The sequence below is a fragment of the Pempheris klunzingeri genome, chromosome 21 (genome assembly GCF_042242105.1).
Source record: "Pempheris klunzingeri isolate RE-2024b chromosome 21, fPemKlu1.hap1, whole genome shotgun sequence".
Taxonomy (NCBI): domain Eukaryota; kingdom Metazoa; phylum Chordata; class Actinopteri; order Acropomatiformes; family Pempheridae; genus Pempheris; species Pempheris klunzingeri.
Window position 1 is genome coordinate 6,126,102 of NC_092032.1, and position 11,977 is coordinate 6,138,078.

Consider the following 11,977-nt stretch of genomic DNA (forward strand, 5'->3'; position numbering starts at 1 on the left):
CAGCTCATAAAAGTGGAAATAGATTTATTAAAGACACAGAGAGACTTAGTATACACTTAAACAGTCATGCAGTACAGGCCTTCCTTTCCCAGTCACAAAGCCATCGCCCTGGACTATCAAAGCTGTAACAGTCAGACAAAAAAAGAGCATCAATTGAGCATAAAGATGCCCAGCAGTCACCTACATGAGTGCTAAGAGGATAACTGTGGTTCAGTGCTGTGGATGTGGACATCCATGGACTAAAGGTCCGGATTCACCCGGACCAAAGGTGAAGTGAAGTCCAACAGTCTTGGCATCCAAAGACTACAGAGGCACATTCATTCAGTGTTAGTGGTAGTGTGTTGTTTTTAAATTTCCATACAGTGTGTAATATATTCAGTATAAAGCTAGACAAACCTAAATATAGTGTGATCAGTCACTGTTCACCAGAGTAAGAAATAAGAGTAAGCCAAAAACAAGCAGCATCTTTGTGGTCACAGTTCAGTCTCTTTTTTTGGTGCTCATATCACTTCTTACAGCGCTGATGCAAGTGAAAAAGATTCATTTGACTAAAAATCTCTTCTTTTCCCAGAGGGGTGCAGCAGATGCTTGGAGTTACACTTCTTATAACTGCTTGCACACACAACAGCAGCAGGACTTGTGTCAAGAAGGCCTGAGGTGTCATACTGGTGTGATTGTGTGGTGCTGACAACAACACAAGCTGTCTAGTCATTTCCCTTTCCCAAGCCACTGCCAGAGAACGCACCATAGACTGTAAGAGCCCTCAGATGATTTGAGGATTAAGACACAAAATTTGTCTCTTAGAAACTTTGGTTACAGCGCTGACAGATATGTAACGTAAGACAGCAGACAAAATGTGACACATGTTGAAAAGCCTGAAAACATTTATACAACAAAGAAATAAACAGGAAATTATGGCACTCAATCACCAAAGCCATAGCAACATCGAGTGTTACATGTGTAGCACACAGAATATATTCTGATTACTTTTACTGTTCTCATGCACCATACAAGCTACCATGTCCCTTGGTCACAGCAACTCTTTCATGAACTTTAACTGAAGTCAAACCACATTTTTAACATTACTGATCATTCCAATCACAGATTTGAGATAATTATCATATTTTTCTCACATTTATGTCTCAGCATTGTCCCATTCCAGACAGTAAATACAGAAGACGGGCGCAGGAGTTAGAGATAAGCAATAAATATGAGCTTTTTGGGTTGATTTAACCCACCTTTCTAGGATGGACCAGGAGCAGCGAATACATTAGGGGGTTTCAGCTTGTAAGAATTGAAGAAGGAGGTCACTTGATCAGGCAGCTCTGCCAGGACGCTCTGGGCGAGGGCCACACTGTTTCCCTGCAATGGCAATGTCACAGGAATTAGAGCTAGTCTCAGCCATGCTCAGGACTGTGCTGGCTACTGTTGACCACTCATGGTGACCAATCAAAGGCGTTTATTATTAATCATAGTTATTATATTGAAATATGAAGAATCTGAAGAAAAATCCCTTCTCTGTACATATTCTATCTCAGCATAAAGGCGTGGGCTGCTGCTTACCTGGAAATCTCTGAAAGGCACGAACTGGACGATGTCTCTTGCAGCGATACCTCCGCGGGGCGAACTCAGCAATTTGTCATCGCTGTCGAGGAACTCCATTGCGCTGAAGTCAGCCCCGCCCACGCCCACTATGATGATGGACATGGGCAGACGAGAGGCCTCGACGATCGCGGAGCGTGTCTGATCCATGTCTGTGATCACTCCGTCTGTGATGATGAGCAGCACATAGTACTGCTGCAGATGGACAGAGAGAAGAAATGCCAGAAATAAAGTAAACAAAGAGCCAATAACTTCTAAGCTGATCTTAGTTTATTACTCTCTAATATTCTTAGTTTGCCTGATTAAGAGCTCACACTATCGGTTTCATTTCCAGGTTGTTTGGCTCCATTTGGACACATCTTATACTAACTTAGTTTACCTTGTTATCAATTAGATTTGAAATTATAAATATTTCTTTGATAGAAATGTATCGAGGTAGCAAAAAGTGACACATTATTCCAAAATATGCAAGATAAACTTTCATACAAAATATGCTAATAATAAAGAGAAAAAAAAGGTTGAAAACATCAGCCTGTGGATTAGGAGAGCAACAGATGTTACCGTTTTCAGTTTTCAATTCTCCTGATTTCAAAACTGAATCTAGGACCTGTTTGAATGAGGGGTGTCTTGTGATTTCTCATCGACATCCGAGTATTTAAACGGTGTTTCTTTCGATAACAGAATCTGGCTGCTTACTGAGGCTGTATTTTGCCGGAGAGCTTGTCTGGCGAAACAGGCAGCGTGGTTGATAATAGGAGAGAAGTTGGTGGGGCCCCAAAGCTTCAGCCGAGGCAGACACTGCTGGTAGGCGGTCACCACACCCTCTATGCCTGCAACACACACAAACACACAACACGGTATCAGCCAGCAGCCATGAACAGCTCTTAACAGCCGAACACAATCTTGCGACGAGGTTCGACTTACCCGAGCAGAACGGATTTGCTGGATTGAAGTTGATGGGAAACTCATGGGAAACCTGTGTGTATGATTTATAGATTCAAAAGCTTTAGAATACGGTCCATGGCAATTTAACATCAACACCCGAATTCTAAAATGGATACTACTTTATTCCCATGTCCTTCAATGGTTACTTTGTCTCAAAAACAGTTGACTTACTCACTGTAGAACAATTTCCTGACAGAGTTGAGCTGTGTGTGCCAGAAAATCAAACAGATCAATAATTCAGCTGTCTTAAAAGCAAGCAATACACTAAGTAAGTGATGCAATATGTGGATGGAATCAATCTTAAGCTGGGAAGATAATCACACACACTTAATTTTGTGGCTCAGTTGTACATAAGAAAGGTTACTGTGGATAGATAACTGTACATTACTTTATGCATCCTCCTGGTTCAGTGTCGGACCGGTTTGAGACGCCACAGTTGAATCAAGCATCTTACTTTACATGACAGGAATTTGAACAGGTCACGGAGGTTAATGAGAGACTTGAGGTTGCTTGTCGGCAGTATGAGTGTAACCTGATTCAAAGTCTGATGTCAAGTCTGTCAAAAGATCGTTAGGACTTAAATGGTTTTCTGATTTATTTTTTTTCATACCTGCCAGGAGGGAGGGATCTGGGCTCCAAAACCAAAGACAGGAAACATCTTGTTACTACGCAGAAAGGTATAACATTAATAAAACGGTCAAAGTAAACCCTGTAAGAGTGTAATCATTACAAGCAAACATTATCATATAGAAGGCTTCGAATCAGAAGTCAGCTACATGCAAGTGACAGCTGGTGTGATGACTTGATGTGCAGGGTGGAGTTTCATGTTGGATGGAGCGGAGTTGGAGTTTACCTGTCGTAGTCCTGGATCACATTGCCCACTGCCCAGATGGCTGTCAGGTATTCATTGTAGCCTTCGGGGTTGATGTAGTGGAGGGACTGGGGAGAGCTGGGATCCCCGTTAGAACCTGTGAAGTCAATGGCGATCTGGCCCGCGTGCGAGAGAGGACAGGGGTCGAGATATAGGGAGCTGCTCAGAGATGTGTTGCCCCATATAACTTCTATATACGTCTAAAACAGTACAGGCAGTCTGTGTGCTTGGTCGGATCGTGAAAGTAAAAACTCCCAAACTCACAGTGAAGTTGATCTGACAACCTCCCATGACGTAATCCAGGAAGGTGAACTCCTTCACCACCTGAGGGGTAAACATGACATTAACCGGGAGCAGAAGTGTGTGCAGTAATGCAGTGAGAGTGGTAACGTACGCTTCAATCAATCAGAGTCATTTTCTTAAAATGCACCATCTAAAAATTAACTAACAGATGTGTCAATGCATCTCGCTGAGAGAAAATATACTGCAGTTGAGGTAACGTGAGACGTCTTAAATGTCCTTGTTTCTAAGTCCTTACCCGGCAGTCCTTGATACAAATGACCCCAGAGTTTTTGTAGTTTCTCTTCTTTAACTTTTTGGGGTTAATGCACTCAAATTCAGCCTGCAAGTGAGAGCATGAGTCATAAAAAAAAAATCAATTAACAGGCCATTTAATGGTCAAGCCAGAATCAAACACAAACACACACACCAAAGTCTCACCGGAGAAGTGTGTGTTCCCATTTGCATCTCTGCAAGTGTGGTTTTAAAGCTCCCAATGAGGTCATGGGAGCCACTGACATGATAGTCGTAACAGTCCACCTGAACAAAAACAGAGATTTCCTGTAGTGGCCTTCAAAACAAAAGCCACCTCAAACTGTATCAAGACGGGATGAACACACTGAGACTGATGTGATAGAGCTTTTCTGAGGCCATCACTAACACTGTCGCTGATAGTCATCTTAACATATATTTCATTTACAAAGCAGAATTAATTAGCGAGTACTAAGAAAGGCTCGTTTTGTCAGGGTGCTAAAACGTTTGAAATGACATGCAGATAAAGGTTGCCCTGGTCATGGATGGATACAAACATAATTAAAACATACAGTATTCACTATTTGTGGTGAGCGAGGAAGCTTTGAACCGTTGGTCCAACACTAGTCTAACACTACACAAATTAAATTATAATGGTCACACCTCACAAGCACAAACAGCCAGTCACATTTCACTCTCTCTTATCAATGTAAATAGAGTAAATGAGATGAGAGTAACTCAACTTAATAAAAAGGAATGTAGGAAAAATGCACACCTTCATGTGGTGACGTCATGAACCGTGCATACATACACACATCTCTTATCCAGCTGGGTCACAAGCAACCCCCTTGCTTTAAGTTTGGAAGCATTGTAAGATGAAAAGAAAATGCAATCACAAAAGGAATCATTAGTAAGTTAGAGTAGCGTGGTCAATCAAGCTGTTCTAAAGAAAATAAAAAGCAGCAAAAGATCTACAGTTTTCACAACTCAGAGCATTCTTGGGGGGGTAGGTTGTGGGATGGTTGTGTTAATAGGCTGCATTTAATCAACTGAGATAAAATGACTAGAATGGTGAGAAGAAATTACCCTGATTGGCTTCTCCACATCTCCTCCACAGAGAGATCGCAGTGAGATGCGGAAGGGCCTCCATATTGGGTTTAGGTTGTTCTTTACCACCTACATTAAAAACAAGTTCAGTGAGTCACAAGCAGTGGTGGAGTGTAAATAAGTCCTTTTAGTCAAGTACTGAACTCAAGTACAATACTTATTTCCAAAACATTTCAGAGGGAAATATTTTACTTTTTACTTACAAATTATCAAGTAACCTAATATGCATCAGTCTGAAATGAGCCATTCTGCAAAGTGAATGCTTTTCCTTTTGGTGCTTAAAGTGTATTTTGATGCTAATACTTTTATACATTTGTTTAAGTAAGATATTTAATGGAGGACTTTTACTTGTAACAGGCCAACTCTACACTGGGATAGCTAATTTCATGTAGGTAAAAGATGTGAATATCCACGACTTGTCACAAGTTAGGAACTGTCTGCAAGCAGAGTGAGGCGTACCTCTGTCCTGTGAGCCAGCTGCCATCCAGTGTCTGTTTGCTTGAAGAATTCCAAGAAGGGGTCGGACCACCACAAAAACTGAACAACCACGTTCAATTAATCATTTACAGTGCATCAAGTAAACCAAAAGCCAGACGGGCTAATATATAAGCCTGATGTCAGATCCAACTATTTAAAATGACCTTGCGTACCTTTTTGTCCAGCCTGCTGGCTGACACCTCAAAGTTTGCCACTCTGGTGTCTGTTATTTCTTCAGCACAGATCTATTCAAAGAAAAGAAAAGGCTCTGCAAGAAAAGGCTTTGGGGCAATTTTGCACTTTTCACAACTCAATTCAATTTCACAAATCAATTAGAACAGATTCAATTGAAGAAAAAGAAGCTGTCAAGCAAAGTATACATAATACCACAGAGTGATTTCCTTCAACAAGCATAACTAGGATCCTGGGTATTTGCAATGATCACATAGGATTCAGTATTCCAGTATTTCTTGGTGCCTTAACTGACAGCTAAATGCTAAACTTACATGTAGGCATAGATTGGAGTTCATGTTTTGTGCATAAAGCATCACTGAGAAACTTAATCTGCTATTACAGCAACTGTCTACCTAACAGCCATTCTGTCCAGCGTGCCTCTGTCCCCATAGAGTGTCCCTCAGTCACAGCTTATCACTTCTATATACTCATTAGAGAGGAGAAAACAGTCCACTCACTGTGATGGTCCCACGACCTGCGGGCCTCTTGTCCTTCAGCAACAAAGGTCGAGTCATCTGCCTGTTCGAAACAATCTGGACACAAACACCTGCAGCGTCACAGAACAGCAAAAAAGGGCAGAGGAACAGCCAAAGCTTTCTTTCAAAATTGCACAAAGCGAAGCTCACCTGGCCCAGGGTACACTCAAGCTCCCCCAGAAAATCGTCATCACCCAGGTCATAGGTGTCATTGTCAATATCATACACGCAAAACTTCAGCCTCTGCACCATCTCGAAGTAGTAGTCAATAACAAACTTCTTGGCAAACTTTGGATTCAGGCAGTTCAGGATCATCTCTGTGCGCCCAAACTGATTTACAAAGGGGAAAAAAAATATACGTAATCACAGATGATGGCAAATGTCAGCAGCCAAATAAACATGTGGAAAAAAAAAAACTGAGCCAACAACACATGCAAGCACACCTGTGTTCCCTGTAAACATAAGGCCTTGATTCTTAATGTGTGTTTTTTTTTACTCTTGTCCTCCCGTGACCAAATACAGACCTCATACCAGTGGGAGCCGGAGGTGTTGATGTACAAGGCACACAGAGGGTCGGACTTAGAGAAGATGTCCATGTCCATGAGGCTCTCACAGGAGATGGTCAGCTCCACCTTGGAGGCCAAATGGGTGGCCCCTGGCACCGGGGGCCCACCTGAGGCCATGGCAGCTTGTTGCGCTGGGATGATCAGACAAAGGCATCATTGAGAATCCACAAATCCAGGTGAGGTGAGAGTGAGCACATTTAATTTATCAATGTATTTAAGTACAATTTTGAGGTACGTGTAAGTTAAATACTTCTATTTTCCGCAGCTTTATGTTTCTTCTCCACTACATTTCATTCACAGGGGCCACTCAGCTAATTGACTGAAGAATAAGTAGTTTAACTCAAGTAAAGTTGGACTGCAGGACGTGAAGGAGTGTTCGTCCACTGCTGCTGTAGATGTTCTCTGACGGACAGCTACTGTTACACACGATGTTAGCAACTCAAAACGCTTATCACAGGATGGACCTTTGTACCAACAAGGAACCTGTAGCTAACCAGCTAATTATATGATAACAGCAGTGGAGTAATGAAACACACAAGGGTTAGGGTTAGCTCTGGCAGGGTGACTTTGGTATCATTTGTTACTGTTACATGAGCTAACGTCCGCTTTAGCATGGCGTTAATTAGGCTCAGCCACGCAAGCAGTGCCAGTTAACATTAAGTGGGTGTGGCGACGCCTGTGGCACCAAAACTAAATACTGCCAAACGATACAGTGCCCCCATACGCATATTAATTATTAACAAAGTTGACTTAAGCTCATTTAATTACCTGTTTGGTTGTGGAAAATGTACAATATTTGGCCGCCTCTGGTCCTAGCTACACGAATACGTGATTATTATCTGACAAGAACAGCTGAGGAGCCCGGGGGCGGAGCCAGCAGCTAACTAGCTAGCTAACCTCTCCAGTTCCCCCAGTGTTTCCCCATAGGTTTGCTAACTGGTAATGTTAGACCACATGTTTATGTGTGTCTAGTACAGTCACGCTTAATTAAATCGACACTTTGTGGTGACACTTGGGGAAAAAGGCATAGACGTAAATACAACTGCCTGGTAAAATTACTCGGAAATGACGGGGTTTGTTTGTTTCCTACCGACCGCTTATGTAGTGGACATACTGGTCCAGGGTGCATTCAAGAAAGACAATTTTGTAGCAACAATTTAACGCTTGTAGCTAAATTTTAACCGCAGTGGTTGTGTATTAAGATGTAAGACGGTCGGTGTGTCGAGTAGGATAGCTTCTGTAAATGTTCGTTTAGCTAGTAGAGCATTTATTGTGTTTGTATTCAAATGATTTTTAGCCGATGGTAACCCTTCCAGTGTGAGCTTTAGGGGATATTTGTAACCGACCCAGTCAAAGAGTTTATTCTGTTTCGTCTCACTTGTTAATCCACCTTTGTAAACCTTCTTATAGTCTGTCTGAAATGGGCTGTAGAAAAAGATTAATTTGTTACATAAACAACAAATGAACTCAAATACATGACATGCTAAAGTTATGCCAAAAGACTAGAAAATATGTTACAAAAATATAAAGGATGGTTTTTAATATGTAAAAAGGTAACATATGCCACAATAATTAAACTATTCAATGAAATATAAAAGTGTGCGTGTTAGTTGGGAGACTGACATCCCCAGTTTCTGTAACTTTGCAACGTTTTGTGTTTGTGCTCCTGAATGTCCACTGTTTGTATACCGCCGCAGTTCCCGATCGCTGAGCGTGCGCACCGGTGGCACCATGGCGGGGACGGTGTTGGTGCGCTGTGTGAGCAGGACTCTACTGTCACCATCGGCTGCGAAGGGGATCAGAGGCAGGGGGACACTTCGGTATCGGTGGACAGCTGTGAAGGAAGGAAGGACCTCCGCTGCTCTGACCGTAAATAACCTCGCTTTGTATTCTCACTCTCTCACTGTTGTGGTCCTGCAGGAAAACAGGTTGAATGTGGGTGAAAGGGCAGCAGGGCTGAAAGTGCTACCTCACCGGAGAGCTGCTTAACCGCTTTGCATCAGGACTCAGCAACACCATCACTGTATCTAAGTGTTCACACGATGAGCAGGACAGGATCATTTAAGGGGAATTTTAGTTTGAAACAGACAAGTGAGTCAGATCATTGTGAGTAACAGCCAGCAGCCAGGGGCCACTTAGAGCCTGAGGTGGTCCCCTTGTGTGTGTTTGTTCATGTGTGTTCATGTCACTTCCTTCAGTGTGTGCAGAGCAGAAGAGCTGCAGTCCTCCTGGGCCTCCCCACACTCTCCTTCCTGGGTTATGAGGCTTATCACAGAGTGCAGAGGTCAGCCGTCGTCCTCGCTCTGGAGAAAGGTAGCTGGTAAACGCAGTTAGATGGCACACAGGCATGTTTGCCATCCAGGACGGCGTGTGACTGAACTGGCTGTTGTGTTTGGTGTCTGTGCAGAGGAGGTGCTGGAGCAGGCTGACTACCTGTACAGCTGTGCAGAGACGGAGAAGCTGTACCAGCTGCTGCTGCAGCACAAGGACAGGTCAGGAGTTCAGCCACTTCCAGTTCCCCTCCTGCCCTCCCTACAAGTTATTACAGTCCAGCCTGTTTTGGCACACTGTATTTATGTGATCAATTTCCCCTGCTTATTTCTTTTTTATTTTTTTCATTTGGACAGACTGATTCTAAAACTAAATATCTCACTGTGGTAGAGTCTTTACTGGATGCTTCAAAAGGGAAAGGGGGGGGCTGCCTCACACAGCATGGGGACAAAAATGCTTGAAAAATTTAATAAGGAAGACTAAACGGTAGACACACAAACAAATGTACAAAATATGTATTCTATGTATTTATTTTTTATTGGTTATACATGTATCTATATATATATGTATATTTATTGTTGTTATGTTTTTTTAGATAAAAAAGACGATTTCCCTTTGTGATATTTACCACCAAAGGGCATCAAAGTTCAACATTTTATACACATGACCATTTCCATGCATACTGCATCTACACTCTCAGCTGATTTGTCCCATTTTCCTGTGTGTGTGTGTGGTGTGTGTGTGTGTGTGTGTGTGTGTGTCCCTCCCTCCAGTGACGATGCAGAGTTCCTGTGGAGGCTGGCCCGAGCGTCCCGCGACGTGTCCCTCCTGCCCAACATGGAGGCCAAGCAGAAGAAGCAGCTGACGTACGAGGCCTTCGAATACGCAAAGAAGGCTCTGGAGAAAGACAACAACAATTTCGCGGCACACAAAGTAAGACGGCAGCTTCACTGGGAAGGCACGACTGAACTGATCAGGTCTCTAAGCTTCTCTGTGGTGGTGGTGTTTTTGTTCTAAGGGCTTTTGCCACGAGCGTCAGTGATGACCTCTGTAAAACTTCTTGCATGAACTCGCAACTGCAGAATGTTTCTAAGTTCTTCAGCCTATTATGACACAACAGAGCTTCTTTTACGACACATCAGACATCAACATTGTTCCCCTCCTCACACAGTGGTACGCAGTGTGTCTCAGTGATATTGGGGATTACGAGGGAGTCAAGGTGAAAATTGGAAATTCCTACATCATCCGTGATCATCTAGAGGTGAGAGGATGTTTGGATCAGTGTCATATTATCACTGTATCACTCATCCATATTTGTAAGTTAAACATGGTGCTTCTGCTTTTTCTTAGACAGCCATCAGGCTCAATCCCAAAGATGCCACTTCCCTACATATTTTGGGTCACTGGTGAGTATTTTGGGTTACTGGGGGGCACTTTCTAAGCAGTGAAGTGACTTTATTTTGGACGTTTCTATCAAATGAGCCGCTTCAACTGTAGTTGTAACAACATTCCTTTTGTCCAAGATTCACTATTGTGCCAAATAATTCAATTTCTATATTATCGGAGCTTAAAGCGGCTTCTAATGACTTCTCTCTCTCAGGTGCTTTGCCTTCGCTGAGCTGCCGTGGTATCAACGCCAGGTGGCTGCTGTAGTTTTTTCAACCCCACCCACGGCCACGTACGAGGAGGTGAGGTCGACGAAGCAGCGTCAGGCCCAACTGACATCAGTTACTTGTCATTTTTCTGTTTGGCCTGGGTTTCAGACGTCTTTACAAACTCGTGTTTTCTGCCTCTTTCAGGCTTTGGAATTCTTCCTGAAAGCTGAAGAAGGTAAAACACAGCATAGGAATAAGAAGACACAGAGGACAATACTGCTCTCCTCCAATTTAAACTCTTATGAAGCTTTAAAATGCATTGAACTAAGTGACTAACTACAGAGCTGTGTCGTTTCTCCATTTTCCTCAGTTGATCCAAACTTCTACAGTAAAAACCTGATCATGCTCGGGAAGACGTACATGGCCATGAAAGACAAAGAGAGAGCGCTGCTGTGGCTCACCAAAGCGAAGGAGTACCCTGCTCACACACTGGAGGACAAAGAGGTACGACAGCTTTTGATTTACTGCAGTGTAACATAGTTTATGTGTGAGAAACATAAAACATAGAGGAATCTCTATGCGTGAGTCAGCTTACAGTATATTTGCACCTCTGCAGGTCCATAGAGAAGCAGTGGACCTCCTGAAAAAGCTCGGATGAAGCAATATGTTGCCTTTGAGGACCTTTGGACTGTTAATAATTGCTAACAAAGTGTTTCCTTTGTTATGATTTTGTAATTAAATCAAAATGTGGCCTAGCACACAGAAATCACTCGTGCTTTTAACAGATCTTCAGGATGTGAGAGCTCTCTGCACATCTGGTCAGGCCTCGCACTGACTTTTCTCTAACATCTGGCTGTCACTTTTTCTACATTTTTAAGATCTGCATTCTAAAAATCCAGTAAGTGTGATCAAGAGAATGACATTTTTAGAAGTTTTACTGAAGCAAATTTCATTACCAAACTGTATATGTAAGCTAAGAATTTTCATGTATTTTGGACGGTGCATCAAGGAGTTACACGTCACTTCCTGTGTCCCCTATGTGGCGCTAGAGAACAGCCACTAATTGCATCCTATATTTCAGCATAATAAAGTGTTGACTACACCGTGAAAATTTCATGCAAATCAAATGATGATTGGCACAAAAGTCTTACTTCCTGTTGTCACCAGGTGGCGCAATGACTGGTCGCTAATTGTCATGTAGATGTATTCAGGCCGGGAGTCAGACTGGATAATGTGCACTAACAATATAACAGTTTCCTGTTTCATGACGAACACAGCGTTGCCACGGTGACAGCGTTTGAA

General features: G+C 42.7%; 2 protein-coding genes across 2 annotated transcripts; one reads left to right on the top strand and one right to left on the bottom strand.

The window, feature by feature from the left end:
- Positions 1-7: 7 nt before the first annotated feature.
- On the bottom strand, positions 8-7,641 carry LOC139220738 (copine-3-like). The gene is made up of 16 exons (XM_070852565.1): positions 7,578-7,641; positions 6,768-6,940; positions 6,394-6,573; positions 6,226-6,300; positions 5,707-5,778; positions 5,516-5,593; positions 5,036-5,125; positions 4,139-4,237; positions 3,957-4,040; positions 3,683-3,742; positions 3,401-3,534; positions 3,158-3,212; positions 2,527-2,578; positions 2,299-2,432; positions 1,564-1,797; positions 8-1,362 (listed from the first exon to the last, which is right to left on the bottom strand). The coding sequence occupies exons 2-16, from the start codon at positions 6,924-6,926 to the stop codon at positions 1,243-1,245; spliced, it is 1,626 nt and encodes a 541-aa protein (XP_070708666.1). The 5' UTR covers positions 6,927-6,940; positions 7,578-7,641; the 3' UTR covers positions 8-1,242.
- An 865-nt stretch (positions 7,642-8,506) lies between these two features.
- rmdn1 (regulator of microtubule dynamics 1) lies at positions 8,507-11,777 on the top strand. Its single transcript, XM_070852568.1, has 10 exons — positions 8,507-8,678; positions 9,008-9,122; positions 9,217-9,301; positions 9,854-10,013; positions 10,252-10,341; positions 10,431-10,486; positions 10,681-10,768; positions 10,880-10,910; positions 11,046-11,179; positions 11,292-11,777. The coding sequence occupies exons 1-10, from the start codon at positions 8,541-8,543 to the stop codon at positions 11,331-11,333; spliced, it is 939 nt and encodes a 312-aa protein (XP_070708669.1). The 5' UTR covers positions 8,507-8,540; the 3' UTR covers positions 11,334-11,777.
- The last annotated feature ends 200 nt before the right edge of the window (positions 11,778-11,977 follow it).